The sequence below is a fragment of the Mobula hypostoma genome, chromosome 9 (genome assembly GCF_963921235.1).
Source record: "Mobula hypostoma chromosome 9, sMobHyp1.1, whole genome shotgun sequence".
Lineage (NCBI taxonomy): Eukaryota > Metazoa > Chordata > Chondrichthyes > Myliobatiformes > Myliobatidae > Mobula > Mobula hypostoma.
The window spans coordinates 2,666,902-2,688,156 of record NC_086105.1 but is presented as its reverse complement, the minus strand read 5'-3'; the positions used below and the strand labels follow the sequence as shown (position 1 = coordinate 2,688,156).

Here is a 21,255-nt window from a genome sequence, read left to right as displayed (position 1 = left end):
TCTCCCTGTAGAATGCATGGGGTTTCTCTGTGTCTTCCGGTTTCCTGCCATAGTCGAAAGACATACTGTAAGACCATAAGACATAGGAGCAAATTAGGCCATTGAGGCCAAGGAGGAGTCTGCTCTGCCATTTTATCATGGCTGATCACGGATCCCATTCAACCCTATACACTACCTTCTCACCATATCCCTTGATCCCCCCCTCAGGACTTGGCCTCGACCGCAGTCTGTGGCAGAACATTCCACAGGTTCACTACTCACTGGCTAAAAAAATTCCTCCTTTCCTCTGTTCTAAAAGTTTGCCCCCTCAGTTTTGAGGCTGTTCTGGATGCCTCACGTCCTCTCCACATTCACCTTATCTGCATTCGGTAGGTTTCAATGAGATCCCCCCGCATTCTTCTAAATTCCGGTGAGTACAGGCCCAAAGCTGCCAAACGCTCTTCACATGTTAACCCCTTCATTCCCAGAACTATCTTTGTGAACATCTGGACTCTCTCCACTGACAACACATCTTTTCTGAGATATGGGGCCCAAAACTGTTGAAAATACTCCATGTGCGGCCTGACTGTTGTCTTATAAAGGCTCAACTTTTTCCCTTTGGTTTTGTATTCTATTCCCCATGCCAGTATCTTTCCTGTAACTCCATAGGATTTTATCTTGCTAACCAGCTTCATGTGAGGCACCTTATCAAATGCCTTTTTAAAATCTAAGTAATTGACATCCACCGCCTCTCCTTTGTCCACCCTGCTTGTTACTTCCTCAGAGTACTCTAACAGATTTGTCAGGCAAGATTTCCCTCTACAGGAACCATGGTGACTTTGACTTATTTTATCATTAGTCTCCAAGTAACCTGAAACCTCAAGCTAAATATTAGACTCCAACACTTTCCCAACTACTGAGGTTAGGATAACTGGCCTACAGTTTCCTCTCTTTTGTCTTCCTCCCTTTTGAAAGAGTGATGTGACATTTGCAATCTTCCAGCTCTCCGGGACCATGCCAGAATCAAGTGATTCTTGAAGATCATGACCAAATAATCCATTATCTCTTCAGCAACCTCTCTCAGGACTCTGGGATGTAGTCCATCTGGTCCAGGTGACTTATTCATCTTCAGACCTTTGAGTTTGCCTGCACTTTTTCCTTTGTAATAGCAATGGCACTCACTCCTGCTCCCTGACACTCTCAGACCTCTGGCATACTGCTAGTGTCTCCCACAGTGAAGACAGATGCAAAGTACTCATTAAGTTCATCTGCCATTTCTTTGTCCCCCATTACTACCTCACCAGCATCATTTTCCAATGGTCCAATATCAACTCTCACCTCTCTTTTACTCTGTATATAACTGAAAAGCTTCTGGCATCCTGCTTTATATTATTGGCTAGTTTGCCCTCATATTTCACCTTTTCCCTTCTTTTATCTTTTTTTGTTGCCTTTTGGTGGATTTTTAAAACTTCCCAATCATCCAACTTCCTACTCACTTTTACTGCCTTATTTGCTCTTTCCTTGGCTTTTATGCTGTCCTTAACTTCCCTTGTTGGCCACAGTTGTCAAGCCCTGCCACTTAAGAACTTCTTCTGTGGGACATATCTATCCTGCACCTTATGAATTATTCCCAGAAACTTTAGCCACCTCTGTTCTGCCTTCATCCACGCCAGTATCCTCCTCCAATCCACCTGGGCAAGCTCCTCTCTCATGCCTCTGTAATTCCCATTATCCCATTGCGATACTGATACATGTGAGTTATGCTTCTCCATCTCACATTGCCTCTCAAATACCAGGTAGGTTAATTGTTCATTGTAAAAATTGCCACCTACCACCCCACCAGCCTACACGTCTATTACATAATTCTCTGAAACTTCCGCCAACTCCAATGAGTTCACATCTTTCCCTCCTCCCACATTCTGCTTTCCACAGGGGTCACTCCCTAAGCGGCTACCTTGTCCGTTTGTCCCTCTCCACTGATCTCCCTCCTGGCACTTAACCTTGCAAGCTGAACAAGTGCTACACTTCCTCCCTCACTACTATTCAGAGCATTATACAGTCCTTCTAGGTGAGGTATGTTGGGGTTAGTTACTGTGTCCGGTGCTCCCGCTGTGGCCTCCTTTATATCGGTGAGACCTGATGTAGACTGGGAGACAGTTTCGCCGCCTCAAAAATCGGGATCTCCCAATGGCCACCCATTTTAATTCCACTTCCCATTCCAATATGTCACCTCCACTGTCGTGATGAAGCCACACTTACGCTGGAGGAGCAATACCTTATATTCCATTTGGGTAGCCTCCAACCTGATGGCGTGAACGTCGATTTCTCAAACTTCTGGTAATGCCCCCCACAACCACTCTCCTTCAGCATTCCTCATCCCCTTTTCCCTCTCTCATCTTATCTCCTTGCCCACCCATTGCCTCCCTCTGGTGCTACCCCTCCCTCCTTTCTTTCTTCCAGCACCTTCTGTCTTCACCTATTAGATTCCTCCTTCTCCAGCCCTGTAACTCTTTCACCAACCAACTTCCCAGCTCTTCACTTCATCCCCTCTCCCTTCAGATTTCACCCATCACCTTGTGCTTCTCTCTACCCTCCCCCCACCTTTTAAATCTATTCCTCAGCTTTTTTTTCTCCAGTCCTGCCAATACTATACCCTTTTCCTATAAGATGCCTGGCCTGCTGAGTTCCTCCAGCATTTTGTATACTCCATATATGCCTCTCATAATCTTATAAACCTAAATCAGATCTATCAGTTTATCATTGATAAACTTTAACTCTGTTTCCCTCTTCATAGCTGCTGGCTGACCTGCTGAGTGCTCCCATTGTTTTCTAAGCAGTATAAAATTCTAAAGGGATTGGACAGGCTAGATGCAGGAAGATTGTTCCCGATGTTGGGGAAGTCCAGAATGAGGGGCCACAGTTTAAGGATAAGGGGAAGCCTTTTAGGACTGAGATGAGTAAAAACTTCTTCACACAGAGAGTGGTGAATCTGTGGAATTCTCTGCCACAGGAAACAGTTGAGACCAGTTCATTGGCTATATTTAAGAGGGAGTTAGATATGGCCCTTGTGGCTAAAGGGATCAGGGGGTATGGAGGGAAGGCTGGTACAGGGTTCTGAGTTGGATGATCAGCCATGATCATACTGAATGGCGGTGCAGGCTCGAAGGGCCGAATAGCTGCACCTATTTTCTATGTTTCTATGTTTCTGGATGGGATCTCAGTTTAACGTCTTGAAGATTGTCACAGGTTACAATGGGACATTGACAGGATGCAGAGCTGGGCTGAGAAGTGGCAGATGGAGTTCAAACTGGAAAAGTGTGAAGTGATTCACTTTGAAAGGTCAAACAAAGGCAGAATACAGGGTTAATGGCAGTATTCTTGGCAGTGTGGAGGAACAGAGGGATCTTGGTATTCATGCCCATAGATCCCTCAAAGTTGCCACGTAAGTTGACAGGGTGGTTAAGAAGATGTGTGGGGTGTTGCCTTCATTAGTCAGGGAATTGAGTTTAAGAGCTATGAGATAATGTTAGAGTACTATAAAACCCTAGTTAGACCACACTTGGAATATTGTGTTCAGCTCTGCACACCTCATTATAGGGCGTGCAGAGACAATCCAAAGGAAGATATTTTGAATGAGCTAGATCTTTTCTTTTTGACCAGGAAGATGAGAGGTAACTTGATAGAAGTGTTCAAGATGTTAAGAGGTATTGATAGGGTAGAGAGGCAGAGACTTTCTTCCTAGGGCAGAAATGGCAAACACAAGTGTGCAAAACTTTATGAGCAAAGTATAGAAGGGATGTCAGAAGCAGCTTCTGTTTACAAAGAGAGTAGTAGGTACATGGAAGACATTGCCAGGGTTGGTGCTAGAGGCAGAAACATCAGGAACATTGAAGAAACTTTTAGATGGGCCTGTAGATGATAGAAAAATGGGATGGGGTTCATTTGGGAGGGCAGGGTTAAATAGATCTAGGAGTAGGTTAAAGGGATGGCACAGTATTGTGGGCTGAGGGCCTGTATTGTTCTGTGTACTCTATCTATTAACTGCTCAGTAAAAGGTCATTTCCTGGAGGAGGGGTGCTCCTCAGTACTGCAGTGGAAGCCGTTCAAAGACACGAGAGATGCAACTGGGTCACAGGTCACAGGTCACTGCTCACAGGAGAGTTTATTAACCTGGAAGCCTCTTTGTTCCAGAAAATTCATCAAGGAATGTCCCAGCGGGCTGATCACCCTCCATGAGTTCCGGAGACACTTTTGTGATGGGACGGTGGGTCCTGGATCCTCAGAGTACGCTGAACAAATCTTCAGAACCTTGGATGATAATAGGGTGAGACATACAAGCACTGTGGGTCTGGGTCTTTCTGCTTTCATTCTCTTCCAAACCTGTATGACTTCTCCACGATGGGATCCATTACTCAGTGAATTGTCTCCGTAACACGGCTGAGGCCCAGCCTTGGCCACCGAGTCAAATTCAGATTTATTCACTACGTCAACATTGAAACATAGAGTGACATTGTCTGTATCAACGACCAACACAGGCCCATTTTATACCGGGGCAGCTCGTGAGTGTCATCATGTTTCTGCCGTCAACCTTGCGTGCCCACGTCACTAACCCTGAGCCACACGTCTGTGGAATGTGGGTGGAACCGGTGTGAACTCACACAGTCGTGGGGAGAAGGTACAAACTCCTTACAGACAGCGGTGGAAATTGAACCCCGAATGTTGGCACCGTAAATCTTTACTCGAGTTGCGGTGTATCGTTTGCCCCACATTCCCTCGTTCTTCCTTTCCTTCTCCCCGTCAGCGCCGCACTTAGTGAGACACTACCACAGCTCAGGATGTCAGTGTGTGGAGTTTAATCTTGGCACCTCTGCCTGCCATTGCACAGTCACCCATCCTGACTTCGTCAGGAAATGTAGGGGAGGCTTGACTCAAGCACTGAGCAGCAGTAAATGAGATTTTATCAGAATCAGGCTTAATATCACATGCGATACATAATAATAAAACTATAAATGATATAAAATTACAATGTTTCTACAGTGTCCATAAAAAGTATTCACCCCCCCCCCGGAAGTTTTCATGTTTTATTGTTTTACAACATTGAATCACAATGGATTTAATTTGGCTTTTTTGACACTGATCAACAGAAAAATAATCTTTTGTGTCAAAGTAAAAACAGATCTCTACAAAGTGATTTAAATTATTTACAAATATAAAACACAAAATAATTGATTGCATAAATATTTACCCCCTTCAAGTCAGTATTTATTAGATGCTCCTTTGGCAGCAATTACAGCATAGAGTCCTGACGAAGGGTCTCGGCCTGAAACGTCGACTGTACCTCTTCCTAGAGATGCTGCGTTCACCAGCAACTTTGATGTGTGTTGACAGCATAGAGTCTGTGTAGATTAGTCTCTATCAGCTTTGCACCTCTGGACACTACAATTTTTTCTATTTCTTCTTTACAAAACTGCTCAAGCTCTGTCAGATTGCATGGGGATTGTGACTGAACATCCTTTTTCAAGTCCAGCCACAAATTCTCAATTAGATTGAGGTCTGGACTCTGACTTGGCCAGTCCAGGACATTAACTTTGTTGTTTTTAAGCCATTCCTGTGTAGCGTTAGTTTTATGCTTGGGGTCATTGTCTTTCTGGAAAATAAACCTTCTCCCAAGCTGTAGTTCTCTTGCAGACTGCATCAGGTTTTCCTCCAGGGCTTCCCTGAATTTTGCTGCATTCATTTTACCCTCTACCTTCACAAACCTTCCAGGGCTGCTGCTTATGCAAACGTAGTGTTCAGTCTGATGGCCAAAAAGCTTATTTTTGGTTTCATCAGAGCATAGAACTTTCTTCCAGCTGACTTCAAGAGTCTCTCACATGCCTTCTAGCGGAAACCTCTAGCTGAGATTTCATGTGAGTTTTTTTTAACACAGCCTTCACTTTGCCACTCTCCCAGAAAGCTGCGACGGGTGAAACACCCGGGCCACACTTGTTGTATGCACAGTCTGTCCCATCTCAGCCACTGAAACTTGTAACTCCTCCAGAGTTGTCACAGGTTTCTTGCTGGCCTCCCTCACTAATCCCCTTCTTGCACGGTCACTGAGTTTTTGAGGACAGCCTGCTCTAAGCAGATTTACAGCTGTGTCATATTCTTTCCATTTCTTGATGATTGACTTAACTGTACTCCAAGGGATATTCAGTGACTTGGAAATGTTCTTGTATCCATCTCCTGACTTGTGCTTTTCAATAACCTTTTCGCTGAGTTGCTTGGAGTGTTCTTTTGTCTTCGTGGTATAATTTTTGCCAGGATACTGACTCACCAGCAGTTGGACCTTCCAGATACAGGCGTAGTTTTACTACAATCAATTGAAACACCTTGACTGCACACAGTTTTACATATAGATAGGACACTTTAATTAATTATGTGACTCCTAAAACCAATTGACTGCACCAGTGATAGTTTGGCCTGTCTTATTAAAGGGGTGAATACTTATGCAATCAATTATTTTGTGTTTTATATTTGCAATTAATTTAGATCACTTTGTAGAGATCTGTTTTTACTTTGACATGAAAGAGTCTTTTTCTGTTGATCAGTGTCAAAAAAAATAATAAATAGTACAAAAAAGGGAAAAAATAGTGAGGTAGAGTTGTAGGCTTCATGCGTTCATTGTCCATTCAGAGATTTGATGGTGGAGGGGAAGAAGCTGTTCCTGAAACACTGAGTGTGTGTCTTCAAGCTCCAGTACCTCCTCCCTGATGGTAGCAATGAGAAGAGGACATGTCCCAGGTGGTGGGTCATAAACTGCAACAAAACACTGAAGCAGGATCCTCCATTGTGTTAGTCTAATGCAATAGCCAATGCCTCAAATGAACAGCTCAGGTTACTAAGTACAGAAGCTCACTAAAACAAGCAATAAACTCATCCCCTAATACCAGGAACACTAATTACTCGCCTCTCTGGGATCTTCTCTTTAAGAACGAGGATTCAGAGCTAAGCCATTAACCCTCTTGCACAAAGTCCCTCCGGGCTCCTTCCAGTGTCATTTACTCTAATTGACTTAATGCTTGCATTAAACTAAGAATTGTATGGAGGCACTTGGAACAAGATTACAAAGTGTTTATCTGAGCAGAAGGCAGGACACTATGGGAGGTGAGCCAAAGTGTGGGAACACTGTGGGAACTCGCTCACAAGGACTACAGTATTTGCACTGTCTCCTTCTTTCTTCTTCTCTGCGAGTCAGAGCCTGGAAACCAGCCATTCACCCCTTCCTCTGTGACACTGGGTCTGTTCCACACCAGCTCCTTCCCACTTCCTCCCTTGACCGACATCACTAGCTCTTTCTCTTCATCTCTGCCACGTTTCACCAGCTCCAGGTATACAGACAGAAAGGAGAATCCAGAGCAACACCGACAAAATGCTGGAGGAACTCAGCAGGTCAGGCAGCATCTGTGGAAGAGAGTAAATAGTCGATGTTTAGGCTGAGACCCTTCATGAGGACAAATCACTCCCTTCTGTCCCACCCGTCTTGGTTTCCCCTCATGCCCACTTCTCTTCCTCCGTCTACACCCTCACGACCTGCCAAACACCAACACTACTGTCTGGTCCCCCTCCTCCTTCCCTCTCTTCCTTGGTCCACTGTGTCCCCTGCTATCAGATTCCTTCAAATTCAGTCATTATCTCTTTTACCTATCACCTCCCAGTTTTTCACTTCATCCCCTCTCTCCAACCCACCTACCCATCACCTGCCAAGTTGTACTCCTCCCCCTCCTCCCACCATTTTACTCTGACTTCTTCCCCCTTCCTTTCCAGTCCTGAAAGGTCCCAGCTCAAAACATTGACTTTATTCTCTCTACAGATGCTGCCTGACCAGCTGAGTTCCTCTAGCATTGTCTGCAAAGTTCTCAACATACTACATTTTAATGTTCTTTTTTCTTGGTCACTCCGTCGTTTTGTGTCTTTTGCTTCTGGAATCCAACCGCCTCATTCTAGGCACCTGCTCCCTCTACCCGTCTCTAAACTCTGACATTCTCTCACAAAACTTTTCCTTCCCTCTCTCCCCTCCTGAAAAGCACTTTCATCGTCGTGGCTATCCCTCGAGGTCGAGGATGATGGTCTTCGTTCTGTTGATCTGCTCATGGGCTCTCAAGTGGCTTATGAGTCCAATCTTGGCTTTGAAAGTTCTTCCGCATTCAGGACAGGTAGTTCCAGATGGCAGATCGGGCTTTGGTTGTTGCTGCCTCTCTTTCCATTTTCTTCTCTTTTCTTCTAATTCTGCACATCTGTTGGCTTCGAAAGTTGCTGTTCCTTCTCGGATGATGGCTTGCCAGAGTTTCCTGTCCTTCGCATTGGTTTCCCAATTGTTGATGTCAATGTTACATTTCTTCATGTTGGCTTTTAAGACGTCTTTGAATCTCTTCTGTTGTCCGCCTCTTTTACATTTGCCTTCTTTAAACTGGGAGTAGAAGATTTGTTTCGGCAGACGTTCGTTTTTCATCCGACAACATGACCGCTCCATCTTAGTTGGTTCTTGATGACGTAGGCTTCAATGCTTGTTGTTTTTGCTTCATTTAGCACACTGACGTTGGTTCTGCTATCTTCCCAGCTGATATTTAAGATGTTTCGAAGACAGCGTTGATGGAACTTTTCAAGTGCCTTCAGATGTCATCGGTATGTTGTCCAGGTTTCTGATGTATATAGGAGCGTTGAGATTACCACTGCTCTGTACACTAACATTTTGGTGTCTGTTCGGATGTCACGATCATGAAAGACTCTTGTTCAGAGATGTCCAAAAGCTGTTCCAGCGCATTTAAGACGATGTTGGATCTTGTCATTAAGGTTGACATTGGAGGAGAGGTGACTTCCAAGATACGGAAAGTGGTCCACATTTTCCAGGGTTATTTTGCCAAGTTGAATTGATGGTTTTATCCGATTTGTGTCAATTGGTGATGGTTGATAGATGATCTGAGTCTTCTTGGAATTGATGGTAAGTCCAAGTTTCGTGTACGCACGGTTGAAGGCAGTCAGAATCTGTTGTAGGTGGTTTTCTGAGAGAGCTGCAACACTGTTGTCATCTGCGTATTGGAACTCAATGAGGGAAGTCGTGGATGTCTTCATTTTGGACCTGAGATGGGCAAGATTGAAAAGTCTGCCATCTGTTCTGTAGACAACTTCGATTCCTGGGGGTACATTGTCCTCGATCATGTGGATGATTGTCGCAATGAAGATGGTGAACAAAGTTGGGGCAATCACGCTTCCCTGTTTTACTCCTGATCTAACTGAAAAGGCTCACAGTTACTGTTGCTGACCATGACTGTGGCAAGCATGCCATCGTGGAGGAGTCTCAGGATTCGAATGTACTTTTCAGGTCATCCATAGGTGGATAGGACATCCCATAGGAGTTCCCTTGATCCCGAGTCAAAGGCTTTGGTGAGGTCGATGAATGCCATGTACAAAGGTTGAAGTTCACGACATTTTTCTTGTAGTTGTCACATTGTGAAGATCATGTTGATTGCTCCATGTGAAGGTCTAAAACCAGCTCGTGTATTAGGTCAGACCATGGTCCTGAAGTGACCCTTTGACCCATCATTTCCAGGCTGACCATTGTACTAGATATGATCTTCTATGCCTTGATGATTCAGACATTTCCCCAGCTGGTTTACTGAGGCTCTGCCTCCTCTATCTGCCTTGAGGCACAGGACCAGAGCAATGCTTGCGGTTCAATTCCTGCTGCTGTACGTACTCCCCGTGACCATGTGGATCTCCTCTGGTTGCTCCGGTTTCTTCCCACGTTCCAAAATCATACAGGTCAGGGTTAGTGAGTTGTGGGCATCCTACGTTGGTACAGAAGCACGGTGACGTTGTTAGTGAGTTGTGGGCATCCTACATTGGCACAGAAGCATGGTGATATGTTAGTGAGTTGTGGGCATCCTATGTTGGCACAGAAGCACGGTTTGACACTTGCGGACTGCCCCAACCACATCCTCGAACTGACGGTCATTGATGCAAGTGTCACATTTTACTGTATGTTTTGAGATTTTGATGTACTGTGACAAATAAAGCTTTTAAAAAATCTTTAAATATTCAGCCAGTAGGTCCCTGGATCCAACCATTGAAAAATGCCCTCTTCAGATTGCTACTAAACGTCCCACCTCTCACCTTAAACCCATGCCCCCTTTTCCAAGATATCCCACCCTGGGAAGAAGATTCTTATTGTTTACCCTTTCTAACCCCCTCAATCTTATACACCTGTAGCAGATCACCCCTCAAGCTTCTTCACTCCGGAAAAAGCCAACCCAATCTATCCAATTTATCCTTCTAACTTAATTGTTCCAATCCCGGCAATATCCAAATGAAGTTACTCTGGAGGAAGCACAGAGACCAACACAGTCCAAAGACACGCTGGGTTAGCCCACAATTGTCACCATGGCTCTGGCACCAACTCACCAACCCTAATCCAAACTGGTGCGTCTTTGGAATGTGGGAGGTAATGGGAACACCCGGAGGAAACTCACGCAGTCACGGGGAGAACATACAAACTCCTTACAGACAGCAGCAGGAACTGAACCTCAGTCACTGAGCACTGGCACTGCAAAGTGTTATGCTGACTACTGCGGCAGTGTGTTGAGGCATTTCACAATGTTTCACTACACAGTACAGTGCGAGTGATAAATAAAATTAATCTTAATTTACCTGCCAATTTCTTATCCCACCCTCCCCCACCCACCTGGCTTCACCTATCACCTTCTAGCTTGGCCTCATTTCCCTCCCCCTCCTTTTTATTCTGGCACATTCCCCCTTCCTTTCCCCCAGTCCTACTGAAGGGTCTAGTTCTGTTCACTATCTTCTACATCTCTATCAAGTCACCTCAGCCTGCTCCAAGAGCTCACACAACCTACCCTCATAAGACATGCTCTCTAATCCAGGTAGTATACTAGAGCAGTAGATGTAGTGTATATGGATTTCAGCAAGGCATTTGACAAGGTACCCCATGCAAGGCTTGTTGAGAAAGTAAGGAGGCATGGGATCCAAGGGGACATTGCTTTGTGGATCCAGAACTGGCTTGCCCACAGAAGGCAAAGAGTGGTTGTAGACAGGTCATATTCTGCATGGAGGACAGTCACCAGTGGTGTGCCTCAGGGATCTGTTCTGGGACCCTTACTCTTCGTGATTTTAATAAATGACCTGGATGAGGAAGTGGAGGGATGGGTTAGTAAATTTGCTGATGACACAAAGGTTAGGGGTGTTGTGGGTAGTGTGGAGGGCTGTCAGAGGTTACAGCAGGATATTGATAGGATGCAAAACTGGGCTGAGAAGTGGCAGATGGAGTTCAACCCAGATAAGTGTGAAGTGGTTCATTTTGGTAGGTCAAATATGCTGGCAGAATATAGTATTAATCGTAAGACTCTTGGCAGTATGGAGGATCAGAGGGATTTGGGGTCTGAGTCCATAGGATGCTCAAAGCAGCTGCGCAGGTTGACTCTGTGGTTAAGAAGGCATACGGTGTATTGGCCCTCATTAATCGTGGAATTGAATTTAGGAGCCAAGAGGTAATGTTGCAGCCAGCTATATTGGACCCTGGTCATATCCCATTTGGAGTACTGTGCTCAGTTCTGGCCACCTCACTACAAGGATGGATTGGGGAGCATGCCTTATGAAAGCAGGTTGAGTGAACTCGGCCTTTTCTCCTTGGAGTGACGGAGGATGAGAGGTGACCTGATAGAGGTGTATAAGAGATGAGAGGCAATGATCATGTGGATAGTCAGAGGCTTTTTCCCAGACTGAAATGGTTGCCACAAGAGGACACAGGTTTAAGGTGCTGGGGAGTAGGTAGAGAGGAGATGTCAGGGGTAAGTTTTTTAGGCAGAGAGTGGTGAGTGCGTAGAATGGGCTGCCAGCAACGACAGTGGAGGTGGAAACAACAGAGTCTTTTAAGAGAACTTTGGATAGGTACATGAAGCTTAGAAAAATAGAGGGCTATGGGTCAGCCTAGTTAACATCAAAGGGAGGAACATGTTTGGCACAACATTGTGGGCTGAAGGACCTGTATTCTGCTGTAGGTTTTCTATGTTTCTATGTCCTCTCACCCTCTCTGAAACTTCCACATCTTTTCTTTAAATCAGTGACTAAAACTGAGCACAATATTGCAAGTGTGGTCTGACCAGAACTTGAAGAGCTGCAGTATAACAGCCGACTGTTTCTCCAGCATTTTGTGTGTTCCAGCATCGGGGTGCTTATCAGCCAATGTTGTGTTGTGTTGTATCTGTGCTGAAGGATGGGTTGGTGGACTACCGCGAGTATGTGACGGCTGTCAGTCTGCTGATCCAGGGCACGGCCCGGGAGAAGCTGAAGTGGTCCTTTAAGCTCTACGACAAAAACAAGGATGGAGCCATCAGCCGGTCGGAGATGCTGGAGATCATGCAGGTCGGCCTCTGGGTCTCAGCTCACGGCAGGGGGGGGGCAAAAGGGCCAGGAGGGAGTAATTGTGGCGGTGAGGGAGGGGAATCAGAGTCACATGAAGGCTAGTATGAGGGTGGAGGAGGAGGCGAGAGCAAGGGACGCAAAGAGTGAGGGGAAGGCAGGGGTGAAGGCAAGGGGGAGGCGGGCGCGAGGGGGGAGGTGGGGGAGAGGGGGAGGCGGGCAAGAGGGAGTGAAGAGTGAAGGAGAGGGGATGGTGGGTGGAGGGTGAGGGGGAAGCAAGGGCATGGGCAGTCAGAGTGCCAGGAGGTGGAGAGGGCATGGGTGGGAAGAGGGCAAGGGCAGGGGTGGGCAGAGGGTGAGGGGGAGGTGAGGGCATGGCAGAGGGTGGGGCAACGGGGAGGGTTCGAGGGGAGGTGGGGCAAGGGTGGGTGGATGGGGAAGGAGAGGTGAGTGTGAGGATGAGTGGAGAGGGAGAGTAGGTGGAGGGTGGGCAGAGGGTGTCCAGCAGCTCCTCCCTGAGTCATAGATCCAACCTGCAAGGAAAAAGGCCATTCGGCATGACTGGTCCCGACTGACCACAATGGCCATTTATCTTGTCCCTCTCCTTCCGATATGTATTCCTGGGCAAGAGCTTTTGAAGTATTGTTAATGTACCTGCATCAATCGCTTCCCCTGGCAGCTCATTCCTCCGTGTGAAGCGGTTCTCCTTGGGTCCCTATTCAATCTCTCTCCTATGCCCTCTGGTTCTCGCACTCCCTACCTTGGAAAAAGACTGCGTACATGCCCCCTGTCTATACCCACTTCCCCAATGACTTTCTATATCTCTATAAGATCACGTCTCAGTCTCCCACACTCCAAGCAAAATTATCCCAGCCTGTCCATCCTCTCTCCATAACTAGTCCTGGCAACATCCTTGCAAATCTATATGCACTATTTCCAGTTGAATAGCATCTTTCCTGTACCAGGATCTCCAATCACAACAGTCTGAACACAGTGCAACCTCACCATCATCCTGTACAACAGCACTGTGACTTTCCAGACTCTCTACTCAGTCCCTGACTATTGAAGTCCAGCACTAGTGGACAGGGTGATGAATCGGCTTTTGGGGAACCATGTACCAGAACTCTATGGTCCCTCTGTTTTACATAAGACAGTAAGATCAAAAGACATAGGAGCAGAATTATGACCATTCAGCCCATTGAGTCAGATATTGTGACTCATTTATTATCCCTCTCAACCCCATTCTCCTGCCTTCTCTCTGTAACCTTTGACGACCTGACTAATCAAGAACCTATCAACCTCCACCTTAAATATACTCAATGACTTGGCCTCCACAGCCATCTGTGGCAATGAATTCCACAGATTCATCACCCTCTGGCTAAAGAAATTCCTCTTCAACTCTGATCTAAAGGGATGTTCCTTCTTTCTGAGGCTGTCTACTGCTGAGTTGCTGAGGCCTCTGTCAGTCAGGGTTAACCACGGATGTTGCAAGCCAGGGCAGTAAAACATGGAGAGCAAGCTGTTGCCCATGTAACAAGCTCCCCCTCTCCACACATCTGATGAACCCAAAGGAACAGCAGAGACCACAGTTGGCATCAGCCGTGTCGCAGGAGTTGCCGGTCAGCATTGAACTCAATGTAGGACTGCCTTAGGGGACTCCAGCTCCAGACTTTTTCCTCCGGGTTCACTCCCGAAGCCATGAGGGAGTATGGCTGCAAGTCAGCAGAGGTTAGAGATCAGAGTTTTCCTACTAGATAAGCTGCCAACATGGCTGATGACCTCCATCTGCCCGAAGCAACTGGTTTTACAGCACCAGTAACCCGCCTTTGCCCCTTCTCCTGTTTACAGAAACGGTTCCCCCAGGCTTAGTAGCTAAGCCACAAGTGAAAGCCAGGAGCTGGACTTGGTGCCAGAGGCTATTTGAGGTGACGTTATTGGGAGCATTTAATAGGTAGTGGGACCATTACTACACCCAGCTACAACACCTTAAGAAACCTCTGGTCCTACACTCACCCACTATAGGAATCATTCTCATACAGCACTCCCCAAGCGTCCTGCTATTTACTGTGAAGGTCCTACCCTAGAAAGATTCAAAGAATATTTATTATCAATGTATGCAGTATACAACCCTGAAATTCATCTTCCCCCAGACAGCCACGAAAGAAAGAAACACCATGGAACCCACTCAAAGAAAACATCAAACACCAAACGTGCAAAAAAAAGTACGAATCACGCAAACGGCAAAAAGTGAGTGAATAACGCACAGAATATTAAATATCAAACTGCAGACTCTTTGAAACAACACACACAAAGAATGCTGGTGAACGCAGCAGGCCAGGCAGCATCTCTAGGAAGAGGTACAGTCGATGTTTCGGGCCGAGACCCTTCGTCAGGACTAACTGAAAGAAGAGATAGTAAGAGATTTGAAAGTGGGAGGGGAAGAGGGAGATCCAAAATGATAGGAGAAGACAGGAGGGGGAGGGATGGAGCTAAAAGCTGGAAAATTGATTGGCAAAAGGGATACGAGGCTGGAGAAGGGAGAAGGTCATGGGATGGGAAGCCTAGGGAGATATACTGCGTCCGGTGCTCCCGATGCGGCCTTCTATGTATTGGTGAGACCCAATGCAGACTGGGAGATCATTTCGCTGAACACCTACGCTCTGTCCGCCAGAGAAAGCAGGATCTCCCAGTGGCCACACATTTTAATTCCACGTCCCATTCCCATTCTGATATGTCTATCCACGGCCTCCTCTACTGTCAAGATGAAGCCACACTCAGGTTGGAGGAACAACACCTTATATTCCATCTGGGTAGCCTCCAACCTGATGGCATGAACATTGACTTCTCTAACTTTCGCTAATGCCCCACCTCCCCTTCGTACCCCATCAGTTGTTTATTTATTTATTTATCTAGCTATTTATTTATTTATTTATTTATTTATTTTCTTTTCCCCCTTTTTTACTCTTTTTTTCTCCCTCTGTTCCTCTCACTATACCCCTTGCCCATCCTCTGGGCATTTTCCCCCCTCCTCCTTTCTTTCTCCCCAGACCTCCTGTCCCATGATCCTCTCATATCCCTTTTGCCAATCACCTGTCCAGCTCTCGGCTCTATCCCTCCCCCTCCTGTCTTCTCCTATCATTTTGCATCTCCCCCTCCCCCTCCAGCTTTCAAATCCCTTACTCACTCTTCCTTCAGTTAGTCCTGACGAAGGGTCTTGGCCTGAAACGTCGACTGCGCCTCTTCCTAGAGATGCTGCCTGGCCTGCTGCGTTCACCAGCATTTTTTGATGTGTGTTGCTTGAATTTCCAGCATCTGCAGATTTCCTCGTGTTCACGTCTTTGAAACAGTTGAGTTCAGTTCAATTCAACCCTGTGCTGTTTGTTAACTGCAGGCAGCAGAGTCCTTCTGCATCAAAGTGCCCCAATCAAATCATGCAAAATAACAATAAAAAAGGAGTACTCAGAAACCAGAAACATATTTACCACGAACTGCAGAGTCCTCTAAAAATGAGTCCAAACCACAAACCGCACTGATTAAACCTCGCCCAAGACTCCTGCACCTTCCACCAGCAGCAGTTCGCGAGAGGGAGAGGGAGACTAGTCAAAAACAGGTAGTCAGTCCCGAATAACTGCACACCCTCTGCTCTCGTCCTCGTTGGTTTCAATCTTGCTAAACACTTCAATCGCTGATTAATGAAGCCGAGCGTGGGATCGCACTCTGTTATTAGGCCACATGTTTGACTTTCCAAAATACAACACCTCACACTTACCTGAATCAAACTCCATTTGCCATGGTTCAGCTCAGTATCCAGCTGACCAAGTTCCACCTGTTATTTTTGATAGTCTTCACTTAGTAAGATCTATGGGAGCCTGCTGTACTGGGCTCTGTGGGAACCTGCTGTACTGGGTTCTGTGGGAACCTGCTCTACTGGGCTCTGTGGGAACCTGCTGTACTGGGTTCTGTGGGAACCTGCTCTACTGCGTTCTGTGGGAACGTGCTCTACTGGGTTCTGTGGGAACCTGCTGTACTGGGCTCTGTGGGAGCCTGCTGTATTGGGTATCCCAGGAGAAAGACCTCAGCTTCTGCTGGTCTCTGCTGGTCTCAGTGGACACTAGTTAGATAAATACAGCAAAGTCAAAGCCTCAAATCCCTCGAGTAACTGTTCATTTCAATCTCATTGAAACTTATCAAGTATCAAAAGGCCTAGATAGAGTGAACGTGGAGAGGATATTTTCTACAGTGGGGTAGTCTAGGACAAGAGGGCACAGAGTCAGAATAGAGGGATGTCACTTAGAACAGAGATGAGGAGGAATTTCTTTAGCCAGAGGGTGGGGAATCTGTGGAATTCATTACCACAGACGGTTATAGAGGCCAAGTCATTGGGTATATTTAAAGTGGAGGTTGATAGGTTCTCGATTAGACAGGGTGTCAAAGGTTACAGGGAGAAGGCAGGAGAATGGGGTTGAGAGGGATAATAAATCAGCCATGATGGAATGGTGGAGCAGAATTGATGGGCCAAATGGCCAAATTCTGCTCCTAGGTTTTATGGTCTGATCTTGACCTTGGGGAACAGTTTGTAAACTTGTGTTAGAGGTTGCTTCTGTCTGTGCAGACAATTTACAAGATGAGCCTTGCAGTCTCACTCACCAAAGTCGAACCACAAACCCCTGAAGAGTGCACTGACCGTATGTTCAGACGCCTGGACAAGGACAGAGATGGTGAGTGCTGGGAAACGGTCATAGAATCATAGAGAAGCACAGCACAGAACCACGCCCTTCAGCCCATCTAGTCCATGCCAAAACCATTTAAACTGCCTACTCCCATCACCCTGCACCGGGACCATAGACCTCCATACCATTACCATCCATGTACCTATCCAAACTTCTCTTAAACATTGAAACTTTGTCTACATCTGACCAAAACTGCCTCATCAATGTCTTATAGAACTGCAACACAACCTACTCAGTACATTGATTTATGAAAGCCAAAGTTCCAAAGTGTTCTTTATGACCCTGTCAACATGTGATACCACTTTCAATAAATTATGGACCTGTAGTCCCAGATCTCTTTGTCCTACCACACTCCTCAGTGCCCTACCGTTCACTGTGTAAGACCTACTCTGGTTGGTCCTACCACAGTGCAACACCTTGCACTTGTCTGCATTAAATTTCATCTGCCATTTTTAGCCCAGTTTTCCAGCTGATGCATACCCCTCTGCAAGCCATGATAGTCTTCCTCACTGTCCACTACACCCCTGATCTTGGTGTCATCTGCAAATTTGCTAATCCATTATCATCCTGACCATTTATATAGATGAAAAACAGGATCGACACAGCACCGATCCCTGTGGCACACCACTAGTCACAGCCTCCAGTCAGAGAGGCAAGCCTCTACCAACACGCCACTCAAGACACACAAAATGCTGGAGGAACTCAGCAGGCCAGGCAGCATCCATGGAAAAAAGTACAGTTGAAGTTTTGGGCCGAGACCCTTCGGCAGGAATGGAGTGAAAAAAGCTGAATAGATTTGAAAGGTGGGGGAGTGGAGGGAGAAACGCCAGGTGACAGTTGAAACTTGGAGGAGGAGGGATGAAGCAAAGAGCTAGGCAGTTGATTGGTGAAAGAGACAAAAGGCCATGGAAGAAAGGAAAGGGGGGAGGAGAGGAGGAGCACCAGAGGGAGGCAATGGGTGGGCAAGGAGATAGCATGAGAGAGGGACAAGGGCATGGGAAATGGTGAAGGTGGGGGGGCATGGAGGCATTACTGGAAGTTAGCGAAGTCGATGTTCATGCCATCAGGTTGGAGGCTACCCAGAAGGAATATAAGGTGTTGTTCCTCCATCCTAAGTGTGGCTTTATCCCGACAGTGGAGGAGGCCATGGATTTCAGAATGGGAATGGGAAGTGGAATTAAAATGGGTGGCCACTGGGAAATGCTGCTTGTTCTGGTGGATGGAGCGTAGTGCTTGGCGAAGTGGTCTCTCAATCCATATTGGGTCTCACCCATATACAGGGGGCCACACCGAGAGCTTCAAACAGAGTATATAACCACAACAGACTGACAGGTGAAGTGTCACCTCACCTGAAAGGACTGTTTGGGGCCCTAAATGGTAGTGGGAGAGGAGGTGTAGGGGCAGGTGAAGCTCTTGTTCCGCTTGCAAGGTTAAGTGCCAGGAGGGAGATCGGTGGGGAGGGATGAATGGACAAGGGAGTCGCATAGAGAGGGATCCCTGCAGAAAGCAGAAGGAAAGATGATTACTCTTCAACTACCACTCTTCGGTTTCTCCATCAGAGCCAAGCTCTAATCCAATTTAACACCTCATCTTGAATGCCATACAACTGAGTTTTTTTGACCAATCTCCCATGTGGAACCTTGACAAATGCCTTGCTAAAGTCCACGTAGATAATACCCACTGCCTTGCCTTCACAAACTAGAGAAAATCTGTAGATGCTGGAAATCAAAGCAACACACCCAAGATGTTAGAGGAAATCAGCAGGCCAGGCAGCATCTATGGAAAAAGTAGAGTTCCTCCAGCATTTTATGTCACACTTTGAGAGGGGTGGTATTGAGGGAGAGTCACACTGTGGGAGGGGTGGTATTGAGGGAGAGTCACACTGTGGGAGGGGTGGTACTGAGGGAGAGTCACACTGTGGGAGGGGTGGTACTGAGGGAGGGTCACACGGTGGGAGGGGAGGTACCGAGGGAGGGTCACACGGTGGGAGGGGAGGTACCGAGGGAGGGTCACACTGTGGGAGGGGTGGTACTGTGGGAGGGTCACACTGTGGGGGGGTGGTACTGAGGGAGGGTCACATGGTGGGAGGGGAGGTACCGAGGGAGGGTCACACGGTGGGAGGGGAGGTACTGAGGGAGGGTCACACTGAGGGAGGGGTGGTACCAAGGGAGGGTCACACTGTGGGAGGGGTGGTACTGAGGGAGGGTCACACTGTGGAGGGATGGTACTGAGGAAGCGTCACACTGTGGGAGGGGTGGTACTGAGGGAGGGTCACACTGTGGGAGGGTTGGTACTGAGGGAGGGTCACACTGTGGGAGGGGTGGTTCTGAGGGAGGGTCACACTGTGAGAGGGGTGGTACTGAGGGAGGGTCTCACTATGGGAGGGGTGGTACTGAGGGAGGGTCACACTGTGGGAGGGGTGGTACTGAGGGAGGGTCACATGGTGGGAGGGGTGGTACTGAGGGAGGGTCACACGGTGGGAGGGGAGGTACCGAGGGAGGGTCACACTGTGGGAGGGGTGGTACTGAGGGAGGGTCACACTGGGAGGGGTGGTACTGAGGGAGAGTCACACTGTGGGAGGGGTGGTACCGAGGGAGGGTCACACTGTGGGAGGTGTGGTACTGAGGGAGAGTCACACTGTGGGAGGGGTGGTACCGAGGGAGGGTCAGACTGTGGGAGGTGTGGTACCGAGGGAGCGTCACACTGTGGGAGGGGTGGTACCGAGGGAGGGTCACACTGTGGGAGGGGTGGTGTACTGAGGGAGGGTCACACTGTGGGAGGGGTGGTACTGAGGGAGGGCCACACTGTGGGAGGGGTGGTACTGAGGGAGGGCCACACTGTGGGAGGGGCTGTATTGAGGGAGGGTCAACGTTTGACTGTATCAGACTCATTCAGTACAGAAGTAGGTCCTTCAGCTCACCAACCCTTTGCAAACCATAGAGTACACTTTTACACTAAATCCACACTGATCCCCACACCCTGGGGCTGGTAGAGTGGCCAATTAACCTCCACAGATTCTGTGGCATTAAAAGTCCTTTCAAGTCACTGAGACTATGTCAGTTCTCAAAGCAATCATTAGTCACCACACGACACCCGCGCCCGCCCCCCCCGCCATTTCCCTGTGGCCTTGTCTTTCATTTCTACCCATTTATGACAGTCTACACTAATTAACCTATGTATTTGGGATGTACGAGGAGACCCACACACAACACCTGACGTCGGGATTGAACTGAGATCGCTGGAGTTATGCACTAGCAGTGTTTTGGGAGTGGCTGCACAGTCGGGAGGTTAGGTTCTTCAGATGAGGTATGAAACAGGCGTCTCAGCTGCCCTCATGTGGAGGCTCCCACTGAAGGGAAGGCAGCCCTGGGGTCGGTGTTTGCCCCTCAGTCACAATGTTTGAGGGAGATTACTGTGGGTGGGGGGGGGGGCTGCTGTTATTTAGCACAGTCCAACAGCCACAATCCCACATTAGCTGTGAAGCTCACTTGGGTTAACTGGGCACTGTAGAGGGTGCAGTGGAGATTCCCCTGGGTGTTACCTGCAGTTTAGTTATGAGGAGAAACTGGAGCCGAGGAAGTTAAGAAACAGAGTCACAGAATAGGGAAACAGGCCCTTCGGCCCAGCTTGTCTGTACTAACCCAGGTACCACACCAGAAGAGGTGTATAAATGTACAGGGTAAGCTACAGGAAGCATTTCCCCGCATAGGAGGCAGATAAAAGTGGAGGACACAGCTTTAGGATGGGGTGGAAGAGATTTGAGAGGTGACGATCTGGAACACTCTGCTGGAGTGTGTGGGGAAGCAGGGTCACTGATGGTATCTCAGTAGTGCCTGTTCGAGCACTGGAAACACCAGGTACAAGTCATCTTCAAGTTTACTGTCATCTAAGTCTAATCTAAATCTGAATCTGACTGTAGATGTACCTAACTAATTGAAACAACAGTCCTCAGACCATGGTGCACCCCAAAACATATATCGCACAAAGCAAAATATTACCACAAGTAAGTTAATGAAATATAATTCAACATGTACTGTGCAGCACAGGCAAACAGTAAACAACTCGCTGTCCCAGTGACGAGACCTGGAGGTGGCAGGGCATTCACTAGTCTCACAGCCTGGAACAGTAGAGA

The 21,255-nt window shown here is 47.4% G+C and overlaps 1 protein-coding gene across 1 annotated transcript in view; it reads left to right on the top strand.

Moving 5' to 3' along the window:
- si:ch211-245j22.3 (uncharacterized protein LOC563798 homolog) overlaps window positions 1–21,255 on the top strand; it is a 32,855-nt gene that overhangs the window by 9,559 nt on the left and 2,041 nt on the right. The window contains exons 2-4 of the mRNA XM_063059509.1: window positions 4,171–4,303; window positions 12,247–12,396; window positions 17,006–17,111. Coding sequence (XP_062915579.1) covers window positions 4,171–4,303; window positions 12,247–12,396; window positions 17,006–17,111 — 389 coding nt within the window. The remainder of the gene's footprint in view (window positions 1–4,170; window positions 4,304–12,246; window positions 12,397–17,005; window positions 17,112–21,255) is intronic.